Genomic DNA, 27933 nt, shown 5'->3' on the forward strand with positions numbered 1-27933 from the left:
AGCTGACCTGCTCGGGTGTTTCCACTTGGAAGGAGCACACAGCTCCAGAGCCAACACTGTATTTCATAAGGGCTCCAGTATTTCTGGGAAAAGAGGTAAAACCAATCCAGTGCCTGCTGCGTGCCAGAGCTGAGAGCCTGGAAACACTCAGTGCAACAGTGCAGGGGGCAAAGGACAAATACCTGCTCCCACTGCTAAGGGGTTATTCCAGATGGGTCAAGGTGCCAGGAACAGAGTTAGAGACAACACAGGGTCAGGCACTGCAGACCATCAGGTCTCCGAAGACAATCACTGGTTAAGTCCAGCCTACAGCTAGCCACCAATCCACCAGCAGTTCCTCAACACTTCTGCACTGCTCAGAAAGTTCTACCAGATTTCAACAACCAAATCAGCAGAAGTGCCAAAGTCCACAGAAATAAGTACAGCTCATGCCCTAGTACCCACCCTACCAGGGCTCCACAACTTCCCCACATCACTTCATTCAACAGTGGATGGACCCAGTAGCTACCCTGGGAAATGGCAGTGGCCCTTCCTGCCTCCCACAGACCCTACATCATCCTGAGGAAAACCATGCTAAAGAACATGACCCAACTGTTAAAAAAAATCAAAACAAATGAGCAAAAAGTTAAAAACAAATGTAAAAATACAAACAAATAAGCAAAAAAGGAAATGCACAGAAGTATTCCTTTCTGTAACCAAAATTCAAGGCACCCTCTTTAAAAATCTAGTTTTCCTGTAACGGCTGACACTTTTTTATCAACTCTACCACATGGAGAACTTAATCTACAAAAAGAGGGATTCAGGTAGCATAAGCTTCCAGATAAAACATTGATGGAGGAGCTTCTTCTTTTCCAGAACAATGTTTCTTTAGTTATTTTCAGTTTTTCAAAACCAGGTAACTTGGCAATGGCTTCAATTTCAGTTTTGAGATCCCTGAAATACACTGGAACTGCTGCTGCTTTTGAAGTCTTATGCCTTGGGGGAGGGTGGGGGGAATATTACCTTGTAATTTCAGGTACTCAGAGAGGTTCAGAACAGCATGTGCCTCTTAGCCAGGCTCCTTATTCTTCTTACAGCAGGCATTTGACCGGAACGAGCCGAAGGAAGTCCAAGCAGTAGCAGTACAAAAGAAAAATTACAAAGATCAACAGGAAGCTGTGTATGTTGGTGCATTCCCTGTGGTTCTGCGGTCAGGAAATTGCACAAAGGAAAGGATGAGAGCAGCGGTGAGATCAGGCATTTGCACATCTTCCAAGCTTCACTCCTACATTCACATCCCAAGTCCAAACCCATTACACACATCACTTTGAAGGCAAGTTCCCTATGATTTTTGCCATGGAAGGAACAGTTCTGTCTTTCTAACCAGCAGGTCAGGAGCCTCTCAGCTCCAGGAGCCCATCTCCTACTCTGTGTGTGTCTGTGTGTGTGTGTAACTCCTCTGTCTGTCAAATGGCTCTGACTCCGGATGAATACACATCAAAACACATCTTCAGGCACACACGGGTCTTCAGACCCATCTCAGCACAAAGAGAACTTACAGCAAAATCTAAATAAAATATTAAATATTTTTGGCCAAAGCACTGTCCTATTGTCACACTGGGCTGGTATTTTTCTATTAAAGCAGGATTTTCACATGAAAGAACTTGACACAGTCTCCTTTCAGGATTATGTCAGCTTTCAGTTTCTTTTCCCCCTCTATCAGCTTGGCCAGGAAGCCCAAAGTAATCAAATCTCTTGGTGCCCTTCCATTTGACAGCCTCCTCTTCCCCTGACATTCAGAAATGCTGAGGGGGGAGGTATTTTGAGCTGCACCAAATGCACAGCTGGAAATGCCAAGTGAGACACTGCTGTAATTCTGATGTGCAATGCACAAAGACCTTTGCTTTGGAGATGTTTCAAAATTAAACACAGTGGCCAGGCTAACTCGTAACTGTTTATTGTAAATCACTCAAGAGTTTACACATCATTAATGGCAAAATAACACTTTTAAAACACCTGCTGGATGAAAGACAGAATAAAGACAACTCTTTTATATTATATGGCATCATTTGAAAAACAAGAAACAGAACAAAAAAGAAACCATTTTACTTTTTTCCCCACTTTTGCATCTTTCCTGAAAATATCTGGGCCTGAGTCTCAGTTATCTTGAGATCCCTGCCTTGCCCAGGGTGTGGGGCTGTGTGTCTGGGAAGCAGGCACTCCCTCTCTGAGGGGCAAGGCAGTGACATTCTTTATAAATGAAAATCATGCCCTCTATCTTCAAAAGTGCTCCAGTGCTGACAGTATAAAGCCTCTCTCCTGCACTGGCTAACATCTAACACAAAGGGCTATATGTCCCATTAAATCCACATGCCTTTTTTTTTAAAGAATTTTTTCTTTTTTTTTTCCTTTTTTTTTTTTTTTTTTTTTTTTTTTTTTTTTAGTTAAGCAAGGCAACTGTTAAAATTCAGAAGCTACATAACTGTCTTTATATTTTGCTCAGAAACCAATGGATGTTGCATGCAGCTGAAATATTAGTACAGGCTCTGACTTAGATAAAGGTCAGTTTTCTAAGACCCACTAGTCAAAGGCAGAAAAAGAAATTAAGAGGCCTCTTGTGCAAAAGGAGCTAAAATATGCATGCATCGATGGCCATGACTGGTTAGAATATGACTTAGGTCTCCAAACATTGAAATCAAAGCTTTATTTGGCTTAAGACATGGTTGAGCTCTATACATTTACAATTACAATGTATATGTGACAACAAAGGAACCATCTCAATATAGCATCAGTTGGTATTTTGGCTAATCTTCAACACAAAAGCCTGCTCAGCAATAAATGGTTTTCATATTTAGCAAAGACAGCAGTGCACTGGGCTGGCTAACAGGGCTAACAAAAAGAAGAAAGCAGGTTTCCAAACTAACATCTAACTAAACTGAGGGTGATTTTCCCCCTTGGACATACTGTTTTTCATCAGTGGTGTTACTGTCCTTTCCATGAGTATGCAGCTGATACAGCACACTGGGCCCTGCCCCATCCCCCCGAAAGATGCGCCTCAAAACCTTACTGGATTAGCAGTAGGAACAAAAATCTCCTCTAACTGCACTTGGAAAGGACAGTTAGTTCCTTCAACCTGCCAACATTTACCATGAACAAGCAAATTACAACAAATCTCAGACATGAACTACAGTGACTAAAATCAAATCTCTCTCCTGCTTAACTGCAATATTAAATAATATATAACATTTTTACACTTAATAGTCTTAAGTTCAGACATAAGACAGCTAATAAGGAAAGGGAAGAAAAAAAAGGCTGTGACTGAATCAATTCCTGGGGAACTAATTCAGCCCAACCAATCCGAAACAAAAAAATGTAATTCTACCCAGAGGTAAATCCACCACAGGCACGGGGTTGCGCGCGCACACCCAGCCAGCCACGCGGACAGCAGCGCTGGCGCAGCGAAGCGTCACTCCTCAGGCACTGCCATCTCCAGTCCTTTCCTTGCGAGCCTGGATCATCTCCTTCGGAGCCTGCTTGCGGTCAGTGACCAACCCCAGCCAAAACATGAAGTCAATGAACCAGGTGGTGGGGTTGAACTTCAGGCCCAGCTCACTGGCTGAGTAGTCAAACGGGAAGGTGTGGTGGTAGTTGTGGAAACCCTCACCTGAAAAACAGAGAGGGAGTTTAAAGACCACATGGCTGGCACTTTTGTCAACGCAGGAATACACTCAGGCTGGGCACTCCAACACCCATTGCCCAAGTCTTGCATCTAGTGGAGGTTATGCTCCTCCCCAGCAGGAGGGGGCATGTCCCACACCTTACGCTCAGGGAAGAAAACCAGAAGTGCTTCAAGACGGGAGACACACAACTGAGTGAGAAGTGGGGTCCCTCACTTCTGCTGCACTTTCTGCTGAGCAGAGCTTGCGGCTGGGTGCTAACACCTCCCTTCTCAGAGACCACATGGTGTTATTTCAATGTGGGCACCATCAGTAGAACATGGACGCCTTCCTCCAGGATGCGCAAGCTCCGGCCTCCTCCAAACCCTGGCTCCAAGCAGTGTCCAGCTGCAGGCACCCAGAGTCCCCACCAGGATGAAAGAGGATGGGACATCACCCTGAGCTGGCAGAGCTGTGCCCAGGGCTGCAGCACTCACCAATGGCTCCCAGGGTGACCAGGGTGTTCTGCCTGGGGTTGATGTTCTTGTCGTAGGGACGGTTGCCGTACATGTGGGCGGCGCTGTTGACCAGCCAGGTGACGTTCAGGGAGATGGTGTACCGCAGGATGGAGGCCAGGAAGTAGGCGTTCCACAGGCTCTCGCCCCACAGGTACCACGGCACGACGGTGGGGATCACAAAGCACATCAGCACAACTGAGCTCTTGTAATACCTGAGGGAGTTACGAGGCGACAAGGGGAAAAGGAATGCCAATTAAGACCCGTCTTGTTTGTCCCCCTGTGACAGGCTTAAAATAGACCTCTGCTTTTGCTGAGTTTTCTGGAAGGGATGAGGAAAAACAGAGTTTGGATTTGTTAAACAGTTATTAAAACTTTGCATTCCCTGAAAGTCTTTTGGAAAGGAAGAACTGTCATTTTTATTTGGCAAAAACAAACAAAAGGCTTCCAATTAAGATCCACAGAGGAGTGGAAAAATGCTAATATTAGCAGTATTTTTGAAAGGAAAGAAGTTTTCATGAACACAGTTCTCATCTGTAACACACGAGCTAGTTTTGATCATCTTGTGCCTGAAATAAATCAACCTCTTGCCTTGCAAGTTCTTTGCTTGATGCATTTTGTTATTGTTTGGAGGTTGTGCCTCACATCCTGGGCTCCAGAAGGAGATCTGCAGCTCTAGAGCCACACCAGCCACGGTGAAGAGGGCATTCCTCAGCCCTCTCACAGAACTCAATTCTCACTTACCTGAGCTAAGGCCCTCCAAGCAAACAAGTTCCCTTTCTTTGCTCCACCAAAGATAATAAGTAATTTCCCACTCATATGACTGACTTCTGATAAGGTCAGAGGCCTGACCTTATCAGACTCTCATCAGTTCAAGGCCAGGATTTAAGTAGAGCTGGAGGAGAAAAATACTTTCTACTCCAGAAAACTCCTTCAAAGTTCAAAGCCTCTACCACTCTGGGGAAATAGAATTAAATATGAGAACATCTTATCAGGCACCAATTAAAACTACCCTGCCAGATGGAAGAAGCCCAGACCGAGGTCTTTGATGAAGACATGAAATCTCCCATCTGAACAAGCATCAGAGTACACTGTCTTCCTCTGACTGAAACATCCACCTTGGAGTGAGAAACCTCCTTACCTGGAGTGCAGGGAAATCAATGCCTCAACACATGCCTGGGGAACACCCCTGCTTTCACCACACGAAAACTTTGTCACGGAGACATTTCACCTGTGAGCTCCTCTCTCACATCACTTGCAGGATTATTGCTCCCTGATTCACAGAGGGTAGGTTTTGCTGTCAGTCGTGCCTGGAGCAGTACTGTGATTTTAACTGAAGTGATGTGGTTTTAAACTGACTGAGTGGTGCCTTGTCCACAACTCAGCAGCACCACTAAATTCAGCAAAGCTAACTATTTGGCCTTAAAACAAAACCTGACAAAAAGGATTTATTATGAATCTTAGTGATGTATTATGATTCTTAGTGCCTGTTAGTTTTTCCACCTGTCAAAAAAAAACCCAACACTGCAACCTTGTAGAAAGGAGAAACCCAAATTCTGGGTAGGTAACCCCAAATTTAGGACTAGGTCCTAAATCCAAATCCAGAACAAAGGCATTTGCTAAGACAACTTTCCTGCAGAAAACACACTTCTTCACTAGACAACTTTTGTGGCACAACCAAAGCAGTAAAGCCTGCTTCTTGTGGGATGCTGTTGGTGTGGAAAAGGTAACAGCCAAGAGGAGCTGCAGCAAACTGCAAGGGAGCTGCTGCAAAAAGGCACTGCCAACTGAGGAACCCGTGAAAGCAACCATACATGGAGGGAAGTATTCCTCACTCCTGGAATATTTCCACTACAAGGGTAATTTTTCTGCCTTAGAGAAAACTGTGTGCTAGCAGAAAAAACTCTGATTTTTAGACTTAACTGACTGCTCCCCTCGCTCAGAAAATACACAGAAATGGCCTTAAGCAGTTTTCCAAAGTGCCTGGATGAAACGCTTGCAAGCAGAAAGTCTTCTTGTGCCTAAAACACAGGTACTCACATGGAGCATAAAGGATGTTGCTCAATTCCCAGCTCTCACAGAGTGTGTAGCAAACTGAACTAGGACTGTGCTAATTCCCAATGGAGATAATTAATCCTGTACAGAATGGCAGTCTTGGGAGAGGTGGCACTTGGTCTGCACTGGCCCAGGGGTGCCAGAAATGTCTTTGCAGAGTGAAATGTGCACTTCTGTGTTAAGGCAATTAGTGATTGCAGAGTTTGCTCCTGTGATCAAAGAAGAAGGCGGAGACTTGAGAAACTTCTGCCACAGCTGTTTTCCTCACCAGCCCTGGCTTTTTGGGAAAGCAGAGGCACAAGGACAAGGCTCACTGCTTGTGCCACAAAGGACAGTCAGCAAGTGTCAGCCACATGGGAGTAGTGGCATCCCAGCCAGTCACGGTGGCAGGCATAACTCAGAGAAGAGAAGGGAAAGACAAAAACAAGGAATGAGCCACAACAGACCACCAGGTGGGAGGATCTCTCCACGCCCACCTCACAGCAGGGCCCACCGCTGGCACTTACTTTCTTTGGAACCTGACGACAGGGTCATCCAGCAGGTCAGTGAAATCCAGTTTCCTGCCCTTCTCGATGACGTCGCGGTGCTTGCGCACAAAGAGCCAGCCGATGTGGGAGAAGAAGAAGCCCCGGCGGGCGTTGTGTGGGTCTGCGTCCGTCTCCGAGTACTTGTGGTGCACGCGGTGGTCTCGGCTCCACTCGTAGATGTCATTCTGCACAAAAAATATGGTGGGGTCAGAGGAGAGGGGCAGGCACTACCAGGACCTCCAGTCCTCCCACACATGGTAACAGCAGCAAGCCCCTCTCTGACGCTCCTCAAAAAAGGTTGTTGACTAAAATCATGGGAGTTACGATCATCCATGGTAAAACCATGTTTTAAAACCATGTTAGTCAATATGGAAAATCGTGTTGACTAAAACTGATGGGAGTTACCATCATCAGTCTGCCCTGGGTGTCTGAGGATGGGTTGCAGGGACTGGGTACATACATGTTTACACTGTTATTTTAAGACTGTGCTATGGGGAAGCTTGTATATTTATTTTCAGTGGACTACTGTACAGAGGCTCTCAGTTCTGGCATCCTCTTTCTCAGCTGGTTGCAGCTGGTGCCCTCCAGGCACAAACACAGTGCTGAAAATGGGACAGAGCTTGTGGATCACTACAACCACTGTGGTGAACAACACAACACTGAAATGCCTTATGGCTGTAAATGGAATCATGGGGGCTGCAGGGAGGAAGGGCTGGACCACAGTCTCACACTTGGATCCATAAAGAGAGACCTTCTGAGTTCACTCAGCCAAAGGGATTTCAGCCTCCCAGTTTGCTCTGCAGGATGCCCTGGCTGGATGCACTGCATTGAACTGGAGGCTTTTGTGGTGGTGCTGAGCTGTTACTGCAGGGCACTGTAAGCACAGTCAGCACTTGCAAATCTCAGGCCACACGCTCATCTATGAATTTAAGTGCTCAACACCAAAAATGCGGAAATGTCAGCTAGTGCCCAGATCCACAGGAGCATGAACTTTAATCAGAGAGCTCTTAGCAGAGGTTGCTGGTTCCATCTCTGCACAGTCAGGGAGGTACCCAAGCAGAAATACCCAAGGAAGGAAAGGCTTGGGTTACTTTCAGGAACAGCACTCACAACTACCAACCGAGCAGCTTTGCTCCCAGTAGAACTGAGCAAACCGATTGCAGTGTCTCTGAAGTAAGAACAGGACACCACCCATCTGGGCACTGAATACACCACAGGACACAGCAAGCACAGGATAATGAAACTGTGTGTACCCATATTTTGTGGGGCAAGAGCCCTGCGCTGAAAGCATTGCAGAAATAATCATTGCTCTTTCTTTCAGCTAACGACGTTTGAAAGAAAGCACTGAGGGGACTCTGGGAACAACTGCAAAAAAGCAGCTAAAGAATCCAGCTCAAATGGCTCCAACACCCAACTTCAGCTTTGCAAAAATGCTCTCTGCCTGCAAGAGCACACCAGGGACAAATGAGGAGCAAGAACCCTGGGAAAGATCTCAGCTCCACTGCATTCAGTTATGCTCAGCCCTTTACTGTTGCCATGTAGTGAACACAGTGATGCTGGGAGTGGGCTGGGGATGAGGGGGACATTTTTCTGCAGCACTGATGCATCTAAGCCACTGAAAGGAGGCAGCAAAGATCGGCCTCTTGCCAGTGCTCCAGTGTGCTGCACGTTAACTATCTCACTGCGTGAGAAAACAAAATAAACTGCAAAAAAGCAAAGGAAGTCACCCAAGTCCTCAGTGAGAACAAGGGGAGACCTCTATCTTCCTACAGAGAAATCAAAAGGAATGAAAACCTCTACACTGCTTCAAGTGGCTTCAGTGGAATATCCATATGACTGGAAAATGTGAACATTAGGTAACTTAAAAATGAAACAGGGTTATGCAAGAAGCACACTTAGAAAAGGTCATCTTTCTTAACCAGAAATAATTTTCAAGTGAGACTATTGATCAGTTTGTCACAAGAGCACTTGACAAAAGTAGTTTGTGGAACAGCAGATAACCAGGAAAAGCAATGATCCTGTGAGAAATTAACTTGGCTTTTCATGCCACAGCAAATGCCTGCAGAGCTGGTAAAAAAACCGCATGGTTCCCCAGATGAAAGGGTTAGGAAGCTGTGAAACAACTGAATTGCATCTAATTAAAACCACAAAAACTAAGAGGAAATACAGGCCTGAGGCCAGCACTGTTGACAATAAATACACCATGAACTGGAGCACAGCATGTGTAAATATGCTCTGAGCGTATTATTAGCAACCATTTTTCAAGAACACATCACTTTTGATCAAGTTTCAGGTAAACACAGGGGTGAAATCCCTTCTGAAGCAGAGAGCAACAGCATCATGCTGTGACAGTGATGGAGCCACGAGGTTTCATTAGCAGGTCCCTTAACAAACCTTCAGACTGAAATGTGCAAATGGCTTAGGCTGTGTGACAGTCTCCGTGTGCTGACACAGATTTCCACACCACCCCTCCTGCTGTGTCCAGCAAAAACACAGCTTGTGCCACAGAGATGACACCAGCACGGCCCAGCTGAGGTGCTGGAACCTAAATGCTGGGAAATCAATAAGCCAGGTATTACCTATGCCTGAAACAAGACAAGTGACAGCAAGAAGAACAGTCTTTCAAAATTATGAGAGCTTCACTCTAGATGGAGAGAACACAGCTCAGCATGCTCCAATCATTTAAAAAAACCCACATGGCAAAACTGACTGCATCTGATGGTATTCCAGAGGAGTACAGCATGTCACAGCCCAGGCAATATCAACCTAAAACTCTACAGCAGTTTCCTTCCCCTGCCCTTCAAGGATTCTGAATGTTTCCTCCTCATTTAGCATCCAGGGATGCTGTATGCATCTCCAGTGCTACCTCTTCCTCCCACAGCCAACATGAAGGAGATGGACCTGAAAACTCATCACTCACTGTATGTGGTGGTGGAAACAGCCTTTACAGGCAATGGATGTCATGGTAATTAGGAGCAGGCTTCAGATTTAGAGTGGGTAATTTGGCCTTTCATCTTATTTCTGATATGAAGGGCACAAAGGTGAATAGAAGCTACTTTGAAGTACTTCCCTGCCTCAGAATCCCAGTGTCCTCAGACAAAAGCAGTGATGAGCACAATGCAGCTGAGTGCAAAATCCATAGCAACAGGGGAGCAGAATGCAATGAAATCCCTGTGTGCAGGCTCACTGCAAACAGCTCTGCACATTCATTTAAATTACTTGTGAAAGATAAGATCAGCTGTGCAACAGGGAGACAGCACCAGGGGCTTCTCAAAACTCCAAACAGTTGTTTAACACATTGAGCAAAGGGCTTGTAAAGCTCTCCAAGGAACCAAGCAGCAGATGGAAAATGGTTCAGAATAAAGAAAGGCTATAGTCATAATGGACACATTTCCATTTTCAGGCAAAAGCATTGTGCTCTTTGTAACGTGTAGAGGGGCTAACTAATTAATTCTTTCCACCTTAAAAAAGAAAAAATCAGAGATGATAAGTGAGAAGTACAGAGGTAGATAAAGGGACTCTCTTCATTCTCTGTCAAGGCAAATGAACAAAAAGTCAACCAACCAGACTGAAAAGGAAAAGATGAAATCTCAGGGCACAAGACATACATGGCACTCGGTCCCACAAGGGGTTATGGCAGCCAAGCTCAATAAGTTTAATTTTAGTACAGGTAAGTTTAATTTTAGTGCAGGTTCCTATCTCTATCCTTGCCAGCCAGATGAGGAACCAAATTCACACTGAGAAGATCCTGGTTCAGGGCTAACTCCTACAACCAGCTGGGTGTTACACAAGTGTTTCTGTGGTCTAGGACTGCCTACCAGCAAGGACAGAGCTAGTAACACACTTCTTCACAAACGTATTTGAATTTGGCTGGTGAAAAACGCTGCATAAAACAGAGATAAATTAAGATTGTGGAAGGGTGCCTGCTCTCCTTTCTGGGCACAGTCTCCAACTGCCTGGATGAACAGACTCTTGGTTACACAGACACATTTGCATCAAGCTGGCCCTTATAAAAGTCTCCGTGTTGTTCTGTGAAGTGTGGGGCCTGACCTGTACCACAGATCAGCTGCTGGGGTGCTGAGCCTCTGATTTGGTCATGTTCAGCTTGCTCCTTATACAATTATTGCTCCTGGTCTGCCTAGTGCACATTGTTATGTGGGTGGTGAGAGGGGCTCTGCATCCCCTGAGCCAGCAGAATGTGTTACAGCAAATAAATGTCTTTCTGCCAGTTTTTTTTTTTTTTTTTTTTTTTTAATTTATTTTGCTGTCTCTAAGCTGAGGGGATCCCTGCACAGCAGAGAGAGCTGCCTGGAGGCCGAGAATCTGAACAAGCAACACAAGCTCACCTGGAAAGCCATGGAATTAGCTGCAGCCAGAAAGATCCTCAAAGGCAGCTTGGCTTTGTAGGAGCGGTGGCTCCAGAGGCGATGCGCGCCGGCTGTCACGCCCAGAGCCGTCATCAGGAAACAGAAATACGCTGAAAGACACAAAACCAAAACACAGGGTCTGCCACGGGTCCAACTGACATCGCTTGTGCTCTCTGTGGTGTAAAGATGCTCCTTTCCCTGCCTGCCAATGCCTGCAGGGGGGCCCAGGAGACGAGGCTGGGCAGACGGGAGGTGAGGCTCTCAGCCCACCTCTGCCTCACAGACTCCTTGCCTAAAGAGGACAGACTTATTTTGCAAGTGTAAAATTAAAACAAGAGCAGTTTCAAACATTATAGAATATTACAGGACAATTTCAAATCGATTTACACCATCTGCAGCAAAGTGTTGTTTAGCCAGGGCTCCCTGCCACCCTACACATACAGACATGTTTTGGTTAAAACAGCCTATTTCAAATACTTAAGCAGAGTTACCAGAACAAATAGGGAAAATGAGATCCCCAAAAAGGGGTTTTGTACTTGTGTCTGCACAAGAGTCCACCAGGGAACCGTGTTAGACAGGCAGTGGCTTGACAGGAATTCACAGTCTGCTTTTCCTGGTACGTAGTGTAAAGCATTTGTCTTTGCAGAAAGAAAACAAATGTATATGTAGGTGTGTGTCTACTGTGTCCCTCTATCAACTCCCACCTCACAGTGCTTGAAATTGCAGCATCGGAGAGAAAATAGAATGGAAATATATTTGGGAAAATAACAAATTTCATGTTGCTTGTTACCCCTGCAGACTGAAGAAGCAAATGGACTTTTTCCACTCTGCTGGTGGATCCATCAAAAACAGATTTACCCAAACTGCTTGCCATTATGTCTATGGCCAAAATCCCTGTCATCTCCTGTACAGCAAACCAAAGCCTTTCTCACAAGATGCAGCAGACAGCCGGAGTCAGAATGGTCCCAGTAAAGATGATGCCTCTCTAAAACCTGCTTTGGGTGCCATCACTGAAGAGACAATTCTGATTTTCAGCAGGCTGAGTTATTTTGGTACTCCTAGAAAAGGCTCATTTGTGCAGTTATGCCGAGTCCATTGAAGTCTGTAATGAAATTAAAATTTCTACTTACCTGAAGAGAGCCACAGAAATGAACTAAAATCATGCATTCTGTTTGTACATTATCTATAGACATTGCTGAATCTACAGATTACTCTCAGATCAGTAAAAATGCTGACATCACAACTCCTCACACTCTAGTCTCCACTGCAGAGTTGCAGTTCTTGCATATGCCTTGTTAGAGCAAGGACTTGGGACTTCTATGAAATTAGGGAAAACCTCTCCTACCATTTGCTGTGTGTGATGTTGAGCTGTGCAGAAACACCACTAAATAAAGCCTTCCAAATCACTCAAATGACTGTAATTGTGGGAACAGATCTGTGACACACAGAATACTGACATCATCCAACTGGCATAAAAATATTAAGGTAAGAGTCCTGAATCATTACAAGAACATATTTTCTGTGGGCTTTATGACCGGTTAACCTCCTGCAAGTCATGGGCTGAAATCTCCCATCTTCAGCAGTTTCTTTGCTTCCTTAAAGCACAAGGGGGCTTTTCTCCCGCTTCAAAGCAACAAATCATTTAATTGACCAAGTGCTTCTCAAGGGCACCCATCCATCTTAATCATGAATGATTGCTTAAAACAAGAATGAAAGATAAATGGGTAAAGTGAGACATGTGACATTAGGGTTGATTTTACCTCCCTTTTCTGTCCTGCGTAAGAAGGAGGCTGTGTGGTAGGTAACAGACCATATGGAATATCTGCACTGAACACAATCAAGGACTACCCTCTCTGGCCCTTTCCAGCCCCCCAGGGACTTGCCAGCCCCAGCCCACTCCTGCACTTGAGCACTCCCAGTGCTCAAGTGATCAAGGAAACAGCTGGGGCTCATACCCACGCACCATGCCTATTTTTTGGCTTTGCAGAGGAGGAATCACAAGAGCAGGAATCTTCCCAATATAAATCCCAAGGGCTGAAACATCCCCAGAAACAAACAAACAAAATTACTCAGGAGGTTCAGTGTCAGAGCAGAAACAAATCCTGTCAGACAAATGCTTGGTGATAGCAAGCATCTAGTGCACTGCTCGGTGATAGCAAGTTTTGTTATTCTTACAGCAATTAAGGTGCCCAAAAATAATATTTGACCACTAATTCCCAATGTGTAAATAGCCAAGATGACAAATATTTGCCATGTAAGGAACAGGTCTCAAGCTCTACTTTGCAGAATAAATTAGGATCTCAAACCAAACATCAGACTACCACCCATTTGATTATATATTAATAATGCACAGCTACAGTATCTGTATGAGAAGAAAGCCACTGCTTGCTTACCTGTCCCATTTTTGGGGATAGGAGTGTGTGTAGAGGGTGAATATGTCAGTGAAACACAGAAGGATTGCAATGTGGAGCAAAGGAGCCAGGTGATAGCAATGTAGAGATAGAAATGTAGCTAAACGGGTTTCCCAAGTCATAAAGAGTAAATAATATCTGTGGCAGAAAAAAGGGGGAAAAAATAAAGCCACAAGAAAAGTACCAATTAACAACCTGGAATTCAAACAATTAATGCTGTATTTTGTTTTAATTTAGTGGGATAGTAATGTACCAAGAGGAAAATGGTAAAATAGCCAGATGTGTTCTCTGCATGTTCTGCTAAGGCCTGGACAGGAGAATTTCCTATCAGCTCACTCGACAGAGCACAGCATAAGCAAAACGATTCAGAACTGGAGCAGAGGGAGAAATAAAGAGGAAGAGTGGGAAAAGAAAAGAGCAGGTAAACTTGTGCAAAAGGACAAAAGAGAGACCCAGAGCAGGGGGACAGGGGGAGGATGCAAGAGAGACAAGACACACGAGGTTAAAGTACCGTGCAGGCAGGGAGCTGGCGGGTTGCTAGGCTTCCAATACACTGTGCCTGTGCACAGACGCTATTTATGGGAACATGCCAGAATCAATAGGCAGAAGATTTTTATTCAACATTCTTATTAATGACCTGAAACAAAGGCAAACAGCATACTAATTACAACAGTGGATGATGCTATATTTGGAGCAGCAGTGAGAGAGCTAAAAAAAACCACGGAAGGATCCATGCAGAAAGAGGGAAAGAAGGGCTCAAAGTAAAGACAGAGCAAAGTAATGTAGTTTGGGGAGCAGTAATTGAAGACAGGGATCTGGGGAAGCAGGAGCCTGAAAGGAAGATCACCAACAGTTCATAAAATATTCCCAGTGGGACAAGGCAGCACGATATCAGTGTGATTTTGAACAGCAGGCACAGAGGTATCATCTCACTGTCAGACAGAAGCAATGAAAACTACACCAGGTAAATAATTTAAAAATGGGCGGCAAATCAACAAGATCAAACATTTGAGCCACCTTTTTCTGAACAGCTCATTATGCCCATAGCTGGATTTCTGGAAAAGCTTTACCAAGCCTGGTGCCAAACTCCTCTGAAAATCTCAGTATCCAGGGAAATGGCTTCCTGTAAAGATATGGGGAGATGGTGCCACAGCCTGTATCTACTTTACAGGCATCAGGAAATCATCCTCTGATCTTAGTGGTTGCTTAAATTGGAGCAGATCTCACCCCCCTGAAAATTTCAGTTCTGTTTTAAGCTAAATATCAAAATTAGAACTTCTTCTGTTTCTGAAACCTGGGACCACATCAGAAAGATATGTATTTATTGTTTGTGAATCCAACACATTACAGATTGATTTTGACTTTTATCTTCATTAAAAAAAAATAAATCAACCAAAAGAAGATGCTCAGCAAACACTGGGTTCACTCTACGTATCTGAACAGACAATTCTTACTCCTGAAAGCGAGGAGATGACTGGCCATCCTTGTTCAGCACAGATGACAAGGAGACACTGTGGGATAGCAACTATCTCCACATTACCAATGTCAAACATAACCCAGTTAGATGGAGCAAATCACAATTATCTCAGAGGGGCCATACATCAGACAGGAAAACAGGAGCAGTGAAACAAAATCAACTGCACATTCACAATAGCACTACTGTCAACACACGAACCATCTTTAAAATACAGAATAATGTCACACAGCTGTTCCCATGGGGTGGCAGCACAGGCAGCCTGGCACCAGCTCACACCAGTGGCTCTGATCCCTGTGTGGGGATGTGCCACTGTGGATGGCAGGGACAGTGGGGACAGCAGGGCTGGAGCAGGGAAGGGAATCAGCCCTTGCCAGTCTCACTGCAGGCATCTCTCTCCCACGTGGCTCCCAGTCCCTTCACAGGGATTTGAACAACCAGATGCCTGGAGAGCCACCTCCTCACAGTTTCCTCTCTGTGAGATGTTCCAAACACAGAGCCCACCACAGCCCTATTTTCTGAACACACTTTGGGACCGGGCAGCTTCTGTGAACCTTTGAGCTTGTCTGCATGTCACAGCATGTAAGAAACTTTTTTCTGGTCTTGGAGCAGATTTGGTTTTAAGTCAAGTGATGACACATCTTACATCAGCCAGGACTGGGGTGTGTTGCATCAATGCCAGCAAGCAGGGAAGAAATTCCCAGTCTCTCCAGTACCAACAATGGGGAAAAAACATGTGGGAGAAAGTGCTTACCCCTCCAAACAAGAGAGATGGCAGGCCTTGTGAGATCAGAGTAGTGGCTCACCTAGCCACATATGTTATTCTGACAGGGGTAAGGGGAGTTGCTATGCAGTGGAGAATGAATTAAAGAAGAATTTTAAAATTAATTAAAAAGGAAAAAAAAAAAAAAAAAGACAACACAGGCACTATTGTTGCACTAGCACTGCCAGCACACTTCAAGTGGTGTGGGCTTCAAGAGGTAACATTTTGCACAGAGAATACGTGAAAAGTAATTACCAAGGTAAGTAATTACTGGAGGCTGTCCCAGAATTGTTATCACACTTGCTCTGACCAGGAGGGTGACAGAACTTGGGTCAGGATAGCCCCAAGTGTCAGAGCCTTGGTTTTATGTCTTGTTCTGAGGACATCAGCCCCATTTACTCCTGTGCTGGGTGCTGCCAACCCCCTGATGCAAAGGCCTGCTCACAACCAACCCACAGCATTATTTTGTACGTGCTCAGGGAGCTGCACACTCCAGTTGCTATTTTGGAAAAACCTTAGCTCTTCCACTGCCATCTTTCTGGGGATGTTTCAGAAGCACACAGCACTCTGCTCTGATGGAGGTCCCACTGCTGGGTCAGGACACTCTCAAGCCTGTTTAGCCTAGAAGGTCTGACACGTTCCCAGGCCCAGCCTGAAGTCACATTCAGAAAAAGCTTATACATTTTAACAACATTTTTACAAACACAATCTGTGTCTCCAGCAGTTCAAGGATCAGCAGGGAAGATCCCCTGGATACAGGAGGGAGTAATTTCCTCAGGCGTGAATGCTAATCATACTAATGGCAAAGGAAGCACATCTTTTGCTTGGGGAATTAAAATTAACAAATGCAAGGGCTGTGCTTCACCTGTAGACATCTGTTACCTCTTCAACAAGAGGGCAGCTGGAGACAGCTGACCTTAAAATGCTGATCGTGATGAAGACATCTTGTGACATGACATCATTTGGTGGAAATTCTCTCTCCACAGTGGCCAGCAAAGTCTCAAGCAAACTGCTGAGAAATTTTCATCTTAGCACAGGCCATTTTTCTCCCCTGTATGTAAAAGGATAACACAACTTCACTCACTTGTATAAAAAACCAAAACTATTTGAGGATTAAAAATTGCAGGAATGGACATGAAGCTTTTGTCTGCTTCCACACCAGCATCCTGTGCTTATTCAATCAGATAAAAATTGCTTGTTAGGAAATTTTACTAACCAAATGAGTCAAACTCAAAATCTTCCATTATGCTGCAAGAACTGCATAAGACATACAAACAGCAAGTTGCTCAAGCACAAACATGCAAAGCTGACTGACTGCCATAAATATGTAACACTCCTGTAACTTTCAGTGGTGATTTTTTCCTTTCTAAAAATTAAATTACATTTGCATATCCTGTATCTGCCTTCTCCTCCTCACTTGGATTTTGTTGTTACTCAGTGGCAGATTTAGGACTAATATCATCAAACCAGGGAAAGTACTTCCAGTAGTGCCGAGTGATGCCTAATTTCATTCCCTCTGAAATTCAGGGCAGCACTGCCATCCATTTCAGCAGCTGCACCATGCCTGGTCTCTTCTGAACTCCTAAGAGATCCTCCACTTCACTATACAGACAGAGGTAGAAGATTCTCTTCTGATTCAACATCAGGGCTCAGACCAGAAATGCAGCCAACAATTTTGTGGTGTCTTGTATGTTCTTTTATGTTTTCATTAGATAATGAAATAATTTAATGGTTGAGGGACACACTTTCTTAAAATGCCATGTCTGCCCATGTCTGCCCTCAGAATGGAAAGTTTTCCTACCCCAAATCAGGGCAGCAGTCTTTCCAAACACCTCAGTTAAAAATGCTGGTTGATGTCACACACTGCACCAGTGGGAGGGCCAGGGTCACCATGCAGAGCATTCTTAGATCTAGATTAGATATCAAGACCCCAGTAGAGATCTGTACTGCTAAACTCCAGGGAAACCTTGGAGATCTCTTCCTCCACAGCTAAGAGACACCAGGCAGCAGTAACATATCATTTAATTTGCAGCATCCTACTAAAAAAAAAGCCTTATTCCTTGACCTGGAACTATATTTATTAAGGAGGAAGAAATTTTCACCGTAGTCCCTAAACTGCTGCCAAGAAGCAATGTTGAATGAGTGCTCTCGCCCTGGGGTCTCTGGGATGGAAACACTGCTCTGCTAGCCAACCCTCTGCTCACTGAGCCCTGCTAACTATCAAAGGCTGGCATCCAAAGCTCCTTGGGCTGGATTCAAGTGAGCAAATGAGAATTAAAAAGCACTGGCTTGCAGCAGCACCAATTCCAATTCCCTGGGCTGCCCATCATACAGGTCATGCCAGCTCTCATGGGGAGCCGTGCTTCCCTGTGGAGAGCAAACATGCAAAATCCCAGCCCAGAAAGTTTCATCTAAAATTAGATCTACACATCCTGAGCTACTCTAAATTGAGCCAAGAGAGACAGAGATAAGAGGAAGCACATCAAAGGCAAAGGGGAAGCGGAGTTTCAGAGCTGCAGAGAAGATGATTTCTGATGATGCCCTGCTCCTGCCCCTCTGTACTGTGGTGGAGCTCCAGGAGAAGCCATCTATCACATCCTCTTGGCCCTGCCATCACCAGCTCATGAAATCCAGGCTGCCTCTGCCTGGATGCACACGCCTGCGTATGCATTTTCAGGAACATTCCCCAGAGCCAGCACTTTTGGCTGAGTACACAAAAGACTTTATTCCGGTTGGAATAGCAGAACTGTTCATATTGACAGCTGCAGCCAATGTGACATAAATAAAGCCAATAGAGCCATGGAAATCGTGGCTGACAGCAATTATTCCAGCCAATGCTAGAACTCCCCTAGGAAGGAAATACAGATTCCCTGAACTCACCAGCAACTGAAGATTGCCTTAAGATGTTGAACAGCTTGCATATATTTTTAGATCAAAAGAGAAGGCTGGAAGATGCTTTGGCTTCTCTGAAATTTTTTTTGATGCTTATATGTAGCCTGCCTCAGCTCAGCTGGGTCCTGCGTCATCACAAAACCACGGGCAGATTTCACTCCTCTCCTAGTGACCTCACTGCTGTCCTCAATCCGCACACTGACTCGGGCTCTGGTGGGTTTTAAGTGCTCTATAAATGCCAAGACAGAATAAATGCCAATTTTACCTCCTTTTTCAGGGACAGAGTAAAGAAATAGCACAGTTGAGCCCTTAGCACAGCACCCCAGAGCCTTGTGTTAAGCAGGCAGCTCTGCCCTGAGGAAGAAGGTTTAGTTGTTGTTTAGTTATTGCTTAACATCCCTGTCGAAAAAGGGACAAAGCCAAAGCTTACCCTGTGCAGAACCAGGTACATTACAGGAATGCCCTGCTCTGACCCAGCGCCCTCCCCGTGCAGAGATCTGATGGGTTTGACTTTTCAGGACTTCACAGTCCAGATGATGTCTCCTTCTGTATCACTGCACCTTGCCTAGCTGTTTTGTGTCTGCTCCACTTGTATGCTATCAGCTGCTGTACCTCTTCCTCCCACTTGCAAAACCAAACAGAGCTCAGAGCAAAACCTGTTGCAAAAAAATGGCCTCTTCCAACTTTCTCTCCTGGCAGTTTTAGCCTCAGAGCTGGGCTGCAAGCACTAAACCTCATTAAAATCAGAAGGCACAAGCCCCCTGCACCCAACAGGTCAGTTAGCCAGAGCTGTCAGGTTGGAGGATGGTACCAGGGCAGAGGAGGAGACCTTGTGGGTAGGATGATGCTCCCCGGATGACTGCTCCCCACCAGATGACTGCTCCCCACACTGTCCCAGTGACTCCTCACTGTGTCCCTCCAGCACAATCAGCCCTGCCCCAGCCCAGGGGGGGGCTTCTCTTCTCCTCCAGTGAGCTCTAGCACTCAGAACATCATCTGAGACACCATTGTCCAAAAATGTCTTGAGAAAGCTCCTCCAGAAATCCCCATCCCCTGCTGTTGAGGACCAAGAGGGATGGCAGGCACACGATTCCCCATGCCAGCATCACAAACAGCCTTCCCCTCTGTTTCACATCAGCTTTGCTTTACTTAGCACCGTAATTGTTAATGTTTCACTCTCCAGTGGGGCAGCACATTTTATTGTTAGCCTACATGGTAAAAATAAAATCTGATTACAAGAAATTGCTTGGCTTCAACTATAACATCAGTGTTAGTTACAAGTGCAGCTGTGACTGCAGGGAGGGTAGGTGGAGTGGCAGAGATGAGGAACCACACTAAATTCGGTGCAGTAAGCCCCCTGAGACTCCTCCTGCAGAGAAGTCCATCCTGACTCATCCACTGGAACTCCTCAGAGCCTGTATTCTGCCATCCCCACCTGCACGTCTAACCAAAGACAAAAAGCTAGAGCCAGAAATCCCTGGTGACTCCCCAGAGCATCCTGCACCAGCTCAGGGACTGGAGGACCATGGCTAAAGAAGGCAATTTATGCTTTTGTGGCCTTTGGCTGGGCTTTTGTGTGTTTGCCACAGCCAGCTCTGGGGGTGCCAACAAACCTTCCCTTCAAGGGGCTGCTTCACAGGGATGCCTCTCCCAAGCCCACAATATCAGGGGGCAGCCCAAATGCCAACAATCCTGCCAAATTCAGACAGGGATTCCTATCTTTGCTGGATCCAGCTGTCATCTCTGTCCTCATCACACAGATCAAAGGGAAAGAGTGCTTCAGGTTCTTGTGGCTTGGCTGGCACACATCAGAGCAGCCCAGCAGCGCTTTGTGCTGGGTGAACATGCCAATATCAAGCACGCACAGCTTTACTGCTCACTCATCCATTCCCACTGTAGGAACTCTTCAGGAGTGCCTTGAACCCACTCCTGAGAGCAACAGGACCAAAGGTCCATCACACACATCCAGGGTTCGGCACACACATGGAATTTTCTCCCCATTCCTGTGCTCACAGTGACCACGTGATGTGCAGCACACAGGACAGAGGGAAACAACACAGGAGCACCACCAAGGCACTGGGGATGAAATCAGGATAAGGAACAAAAACATACACTTACAGCTGAACACTGTGACAGACAGGGCCTGAAGAAACCACCTCCAGCAACAGTTAAACCAGAGAGGAGTGAGCACTGGGAAGGGAAGGGAAAACATCCAACAGGCAGGAGTGTCCTCAACAGGAGATCACCTCAGAGGAGGATTCTGGAACAGACCCAGGAACACTCTGTGACTGTATCCATCCATTCCTGTTCCATGAGCAGGCTGCCCAGGGAAGTGGTGGAATCTCCATCCCTGGGTGGATTCAAAAGATGTGCAGTTGTAGAACTTAGGGACACGGTTTAGTTGTGGATTTGGCAGTGTACGCTAATGATTATTTTTGATGATCTTAGAGGCCTTTTCCAACCTAAGTGATTCTGTGATGCTGTTCTATCTGTGCACTATGTGAGAGTTGTTCCCAGTTTTACCATGGACATGGAACTCAGATCATTTCCAGAGGTGTTACAGCCACCCCCAGATTTGGGGCTCATGCCATTTTTAAGGAGGGAAACACTGTTTGAGAAAATACTTTTTTCTTCTCAGAGATGATGGGAGTTCAGCTCTTGATGCCAGGAGGGAAGGAAGAAGCCAAGAACTTGGCTATTCAGAGTGACAGCTGTATGTGTGTACACTTTCAAAAGGACATGGGGAGGAAAAGCCAGTCCAAAACCTCTCTGGAGACAAGCAGGGCTCATCCCCTGTGCAGATGTGCACCTCAGAGAAGCAATCAACATTTGGATGCTCCACCTCTTCTCCACTCATCATCTAGTGGTCCAGCTGCTGTCTTGAACTGCTGAAAGCATGGTGGAGCTGGGGGCTGATAGACAGCAAGACCAGCCTCCTGTATTCCACAGAACCCTCCCAGAGCTGCTCTCTTCTCATGGCTGGGACTGTTCTGGGAGCCAGCAAACAGGAGATCATAGTGGGGAGTAAGGTGAAAAAAGGTCCTTCTGTTCATTAAGCCCTTCCCACCAAGTCTCCAAGATAAACACATTTGTTCCCTATTTCTGTCCCAAAACTTCACCTACAGAAATCTCCTGAGCACAACCACAGTCCAGGCCACAGGGGAGCATAAGCACTCTCCAGAGTGGCAGCAGGAGTGATAGAGAAGTTTCCATCAAATGTCTCCGTTTCCCTGGGTGTGAAACAGAGACAATATTTGCACTCTCCTGCATCCACAGAGGTACCAAGGGGAACTTCCCTGGGGCTAGGATTTTTTTATTTACAGCTGCCTGGTCGTGCGTAGGAATGGTTTGGAACTAAAGCCAGTTAATAACCAGAAAGCCAGCAGGTGGCACTCAAGAATATCCAAGAGTCTGGAATCATGCAGGACCAATAAAACTTGCATCTGCAGTGCACAACAGCAACCTGTGCCCCGTTACACAGGCGTGCTGCCTATCAGCAGCCTGAGAAAGAGGCGATAATCCGAAGTGCTAAGACCACAGTTGCTTTAATCTGTTTTATTGAAGGGATCCAGGCATCCCAGGCAGGACCCAGGGATCACAGGCAGGATCCAGACTCCTGCCTAGGAGCAGCTTGCATCTCAGCAGGGGTGCAGCTGGGCAGCTCTGCTGCTCTGTCTGCTCTCCCAGCACTCATGCACGGGGGAAAGCTGAGGATAAGCATGGCAGAGGGCCCACCACGGCAGAACATGAACAATCTGGAGCTCTCAGGGGCACTAAAACATCTCCTAAACGCTGCTGAAACAACAGCAACAAGCCTCCCTTCCCATATGAGCACCATCAGGGCAAGGCCATCCTCCTTGCCAACCCCAGGCTCTGGCATCCACTCCTCCCTCATACAGCTCTGCCAAAAACATCCAAGCGATTTGGGATTTCTGGGTGGCCATGCTTGTGCAGGTTTTTAAAGGTGTTTCAGCAGCCTGAAATGAAAGGTTTTAAAGCAGGTAAACAGCTGCATCTCTTTTGCAGCAGCTCTATTTCCTAAAATTAATTTGGCTACTTCAAGTGCTTCCTCACAAGCCCGCTGCGAAGACTAAAAAGCGCCTTTTCCAGACAAAATTTGAGACAATCATGTGATCCCCCAGATGGAGTCTTTAAGAAACTATCATGAGCCCACCAAAAGAAACTGAGCAGAGGCCCTGCAGTGAAACATGCTGGTACCTCCCTCTGTACAAGGATTTCAGAGTTTTTTAGTTTGCTTTCCTAAATCAAACAGATAAAACACACTGGGACTGCCACAGGGTGGACCTGGCTGGAGCAAGGAGGTTCCTGGATAAGAGGCATCATTTAATGGCACGTTACTGTCGTCGGTGACCTCTGGAAGGTGGTGCAGCACGTCCAGCCCAAAAGAGGACATCAGTGAGCCACAGCCCCAGCTGGCCACAAGCACCCCTTTGCACAAGTTCCTTCCTGGAAAATCTGCATGCTTGGCCCAGCCAGCCCCACTAGCAGCAAGCTGCTCAGATCTTCCTGGGAGGATGGTGACACCTCCCCTTCAAACCCCCGTGGTGCTGAGCACCAGGGGGAAGGCAGCAGGGTCTTCTCCACTCACCCCCGCACCAAACCACAAGTCAGGCTGGCAAAGAGCAAGGCAAGGGAGCTCCCACTGAGCCCAGGCTGCGCAGCAGGGGACATTCCACATCCACTCAGCAGGTTCCATGGCTGTCCCACGGGCACAGCCCGGGGCTGCTCGATGCCTTGCACACACCATCTGCTGCCTCTTGGGTCAAGGCAGCTCCCAGCTCATGGAAAATTTTGACATGAGTAATTTCATTGTTTTTGTTCAGCTTGGACTGAAATCAAATTCCACAGAGACACTGGGATGGCCCTGAAAGCCTATGTTTTAGCCAGCTTATCTGTACATCCTTTGAAAGATAACCCCATTCCCGGTTCTGCAGCAATTCACATCCCCAGTTCTGCAGCACCCAGAGCGCTGTTCGGGATCCCTCGTGCAGCCCCAGCTCCACGTGGGGTGTGGGAAGCTGCAGCACGGGCCTCAAGGTGCTGGTGCGGGAGGAGCGGGAACAGAGGAGCACAGATAATCCCGAGCAAACAACCAGCTGAGCCCTCCTTGGCAGCGCTTTCCCATTGTCTATTATGTACAGCTGGACAAATGTCAATAAATTACCAATGGAAATGAGCCCTGCCGAGCAGGCAGCTTGGCTTGAACAGCTGTTTTCTAGGTGGCACAGTGGCATTTCAGCTCCACTTGCAATCGGTGCTGCATCAGCTGCCTCAGGGGGTGGGAAGGGAAGGAGGAAAGCAAGCCCCGAACAGAGGGAGGGTTTGTACCTGGCCTCCCTCAGGGGAGAACACAATGAGAGGTGGATATCTTGGGGGAGGAGAAGGTAAAAAGCCAAGCAGGCAGTGGTGAGTCATGGGAAGCTGTGGCCTCCTGCCAGACACCACGGAGGTCACAGCCAGCACTGGCATCCCACTCCCAGCACACTTGTTCCTGGAGCTTGTCCGTGGGGGAGCAGTGGTGGGGAACACGGAGCCGAGAATTGCAAGGGCTTGCACAGGATCACTGGGAAGCTTCCTGAGTGCCAGGAAAGCTTGGGAAGAGAAAGAAAACCACAGAGGGATGCATGGAAGGCTGCAGCTCCTTCATCTGCACCCTTCAGCGTACACACATCCCTGCACTACCTGACACTACTCTCATACCCGCCATCCAAGTTTGCCAGCGTGCCAGTCCTGCTCCGAAGGCTGGCTGGCAGCCAGCGCCCACAGAAAGGCAGTCTCACAGCTGATCTGCACAGGAAAGGAGACTTGGAGAACTGGGGAGGGCGAGGGATACAACTGATTGACACCTATTGCTCCCAACACAACTTCACCGGTTGGCTCCTTCCACACTGAAGCGAGGTGGATTTGTCAACTTCAGCAACAGCCACCCTTTTTGATCTATCCTGAGTCGCTCAGAGGGATCTCAGAAACAGGTCACCAGCGTGACAGCAAGCTAATTTGTCTGACATATTCGACAGGAGAGTGTGTATTTTCACATTGCTCAGCACCTCTGAGGGAAGCAGAGCTGGCAGCAGCCAGATGTGAGAGTGTCACGCAGTGTCCAGGACAGCTGGAGCCAGCGCTCTCACTCCCTGCTGTGGAGCCCCTGTAAAAACCACCCACCAAACTCCCATAAAAACTCTGTGGTCCGCTCTAGGGTGGCTGTTAAAAATAATTATGTCAAGAAATGAGAGGCTCTCGCTTTCAGAAAGAAAGGCATTAAGCTGCAAAGTCGTCGAGAACTGTTTATTATGTAGCGTCTGTTTAATCTCCACCAGGAAAAAAATACCTTGGAGGATGGAGGGCTGAATTGGTAATTCCATCCTTTGCCTCCAGCCTCAGAGGGATTTTTGTAATTAAGCACAGTGAAATCAGAGATGATTTCAAATTGTCTTCTTGGAAAGGCAAAAGAGAAAAAGAAAGCCCACCTGCCTGCACACAACAGGACCTAAAAGGGTTGAAAGCAGACCACAGGCTGTGCATTCCAGCCACATAGCTCCCACAGGCTCTCCTGGTCTCCCTGATCACCCAGCTGTGGCCAAGATAAACTATGAAATCAGCCTGAACACAACCAGGAATAGGGAGGCGAGAGGAGTAGTGCTTACAGAAGAAAACTATGCAAAACACAACCACCCCACAAACCTCTTCTGGTCATGAGCAAGCTGGGGGGGATTCTGCAAAACAGGCTGCCAGTCAAATGCAGGTCTCTCTCCCTCCAGAGACCCAGAAACTGAGGATGGTCATTGATGGAAAAATTCATTTCCCAAGTGCAAGCAGCAATGGTGGCAATTTCTGGGGGTTTAAGAGAGACTGAATATCAAAAGCTGAACCTGTCTAAAAGAGATTTAGGACTTCTCCAAACAGAAGGAATAAGCCTGACTGCTAAAGCATTTAGCTGGGGCTTCTGAAGAGTCACCTCGACAGTAATGATGGCAGCCTAACAACCCAAATTCCATGCCTGTAAGCTCCTGCAGCAGAGACCCTTCTTTCTACTGCATAAAAGAATCCCAAGCTGTTATATCCTCCACTTACCTCAAAGAAGGGTATTTATCCAAGAAATTGCATCAGCTGTAAGCAGCACTCAAGTTTTTACCCTCTTGGCCACCAAGATTTATATGAATCAATGTACAGTTCTGCCTGCTGAATGGTGATGCTGACATTCACCATCTATTTGGTCTCACAAACCCTGACAAGCCTTGTACAATACTGCAGTGCCTCTATGTAGCATTTTCTCCCGGCATCATTCTTCTGTGGAGAAAAGAGGACCTCACCACTGTAGGATGGAAGAAAAGAAGCTGTATTTCATATTCTCTTTCCCAAACCGAATCCTTGCCTTTTCACGGCGAGCAGGACAGACGCTGCAAGCCATCTCCCCTCAGAAAGCACAGCCTGGCTTACCGTGTCCGTGCCAGCACCTCAGAGCACTTACGCGACTTTCACATCTTCCCTAACCAAAATTTTTTATCACCTCCCTCAAGAAACAAACGAGGAGCTGATTTTCTACTCCAAACCGGAGCAGAAAACCGTGGCTGTTCAGAAAGTAACACGGTGGAACAGCAAAGGGACGGCCAGCGCGTCCTCCCTCAGACCGTTAAACCGAAACATCGGCGCCTGACTGGGCTTTTTAACTAGAAAACCCGATAAACGTAACCGGAGGGAGAGCGCCTGCTGTTTCTACAGCAACCGAGGGCCCGGCGGCGCTGGCAATGGCATCCCGGGAGCGGCCGGTGGGGGGGCTCGGGAACAAAAGCCACCGCGCCAGCAAACAGGGACGGACCCGGGGAAACCGAGAGGCGCCCGCCGCCCCGGGCTCCCGCCGCCGGCCGCCCCCCGCCCCACCTGTGGCGCACCCCGGCACTCACCCCAGAGCAGGGTGAGGATGTGCGCCCGCGGCACCAGGCTGAGCGCGTAGACGGCGCCCAGGTGCAGCAGCCCCATGAGCACCACGTTGCGCCAGACGATGGCCTGCCCGCCGCCCGCCGTGCCCGCCGTGCCCGCCTCGCCGCCGGCCGCCCTCCGGGGCGCGGCCATCGCGCCGGCCGGGCGCTGGGGAGCGGCGGCGGCCCCCGCGCAGCGCGGCCCCGCAGCGGCTACGGGCGGCCGGGACGCGCCGCCGCCGCATCTGTTGCTGCCGCCGCCGCCGCCTCCATGGAGCCGCCGCGCCGCCGGCTGCGCCCCGCACCGCGGCGGGGACGGGCGGGGGGCGGCCGCGGGGACCGCATAGCGACAGCCAATGGTGGCCCCGGGCCGCCCGCTCCGCCCCGGCCGCCGCTCCGGCTCCGGCTCCGGCTCCGCCCGCGGCCGCCTCCCGGCGCGCCCCCGCGGCAGCGCGGCCCCGCGGCCCGGCCCGCGGCGCTCCCGCCGGCTCTCCGGCTCCCCGGAGACAAAGGCTTCGGTGGCGATTATTGTGGAAGGTCGTGCCGTCGCAGTAAAAGATGCCGCTGGCGTTAGCGGGAGCAGGTGTTGGAGAGGTGGTGGGTAAAGTTTCCTGCCTGGGAGTGCCGAGGTGGCGGCAAGCTGACGGCAGCGCACAACCGAACGAGGAGCTGCCTCGCTTGGTGTTTACCCCGTCCCGCCGCGGATGGAGCGGCGTTGATTTAGCGCTCAGGTGTGGTTTCGGGGGGCCGCCGCCCCCCTGTGTCCCCCCCCCCCCCGTGCTGCCGCGACCTCTCGGATCCCGGGGCCCCGGGGATGCCAAGGCGGGCGCTGTCAATGGCGAGTTCACCGGTGGCACAAGGGTGGCCCGGAGGAGCGGCCGGCGGAAAGCAGCTCCTAGCGAGGTGCTTCACCTGCCGTGGAGCAAGAACGTCCTGCACAAGCATCATGCAGAGGGTTTAAGTCGTTAGATGGGAACCAGGCACTGATTCACTGATAAAACATTTCCCTGTGATGCATTTTGTTTGGTGCTGAATGCTCCTGGGAGGACTGGAAGGAAGGAGGGAGCGGCCCAGGAGTGCCAGCAGACCTCCGCCCTGGCTGGGACCAGATTTTCCATGATTTACAGCTTGCCATGTCCTTCACTTGCTGCACAGGACCGCAGAAGAAGGTGATTTAACTTGCACTCTGCTTTCCTGCCCTGACCTCCTCCAGGTGCCCAAGGTCAGCCGTCAGGCTTATTTCAAGTGTACCTACTACTGATCTAATAGGGGATACTCATCTTCCTGTTTGGACTCTGCAATCTGATGTTGGGGGCAGGCAGGAGAGAAGACTCCATCCTCCAATGATTTTTCCATG

The 27933-nt window shown here is 47.9% G+C and overlaps 1 protein-coding gene across 2 annotated transcripts; it reads right to left on the reverse strand.

The window, feature by feature from the left end:
- Window positions 1–1920: 1920 nt before the first annotated feature.
- On the reverse strand, window positions 1921–26883 carry SCD5 (stearoyl-CoA desaturase 5). Of its 2 annotated transcripts, XR_005256641.1 has the most exons (6): window positions 26562–26883; window positions 11079–11209; window positions 6712–6917; window positions 4133–4365; window positions 3349–3643; window positions 1921–3289 (listed from the first exon to the last, which is right to left on the reverse strand). XR_005256641.1 is itself a non-coding variant. In XM_038134287.1 (5 exons), exons 1-5 carry the CDS (start codon window positions 26728–26730, stop codon window positions 3453–3455), a joined length of 930 nt encoding a protein of 309 aa, XP_037990215.1. In that variant the 5' UTR covers window positions 26731–26882; the 3' UTR covers window positions 1921–3452. The 2 variants fall into 2 exon arrangements, 1 of the variants encoding a protein (XP_037990215.1); XM_038134287.1 differs by having other exon boundaries at window positions 1921–3643; window positions 26562–26882.
- Window positions 26884–27933: the final 1050 nt, after the last annotated feature.

This window comes from Motacilla alba, chromosome 4, assembly GCF_015832195.1.
Source record: "Motacilla alba alba isolate MOTALB_02 chromosome 4, Motacilla_alba_V1.0_pri, whole genome shotgun sequence".
NCBI lineage: Eukaryota > Metazoa > Chordata > Aves > Passeriformes > Motacillidae > Motacilla > Motacilla alba.

What these genes read in the sequence shown, in the direction of transcription:
- SCD5 (XM_038134287.1), bottom strand. Translation starts at nt 26,730, where the DNA reads ATGGCCGCGCCCCGGAGGGCGGCCGGCGGCGAGGCGGGCACGGCGGGC. An exon ending in CTAATTCCATGGCTTTCCAG is followed by an intron (nt 6,918 to 11,078) that starts GTGAGCTTGTGT and finishes TTTTTTGTGCAG; the next exon opens with AATGACATCTACGAGTGGAG. An exon ending in GTCGTCAGGTTCCAAAGAAA is followed by an intron (nt 4,366 to 6,711) that starts GTAAGTGCCAGC and finishes TAACTCCCTCAG; the next exon opens with GTATTACAAGAGCTCAGTTG.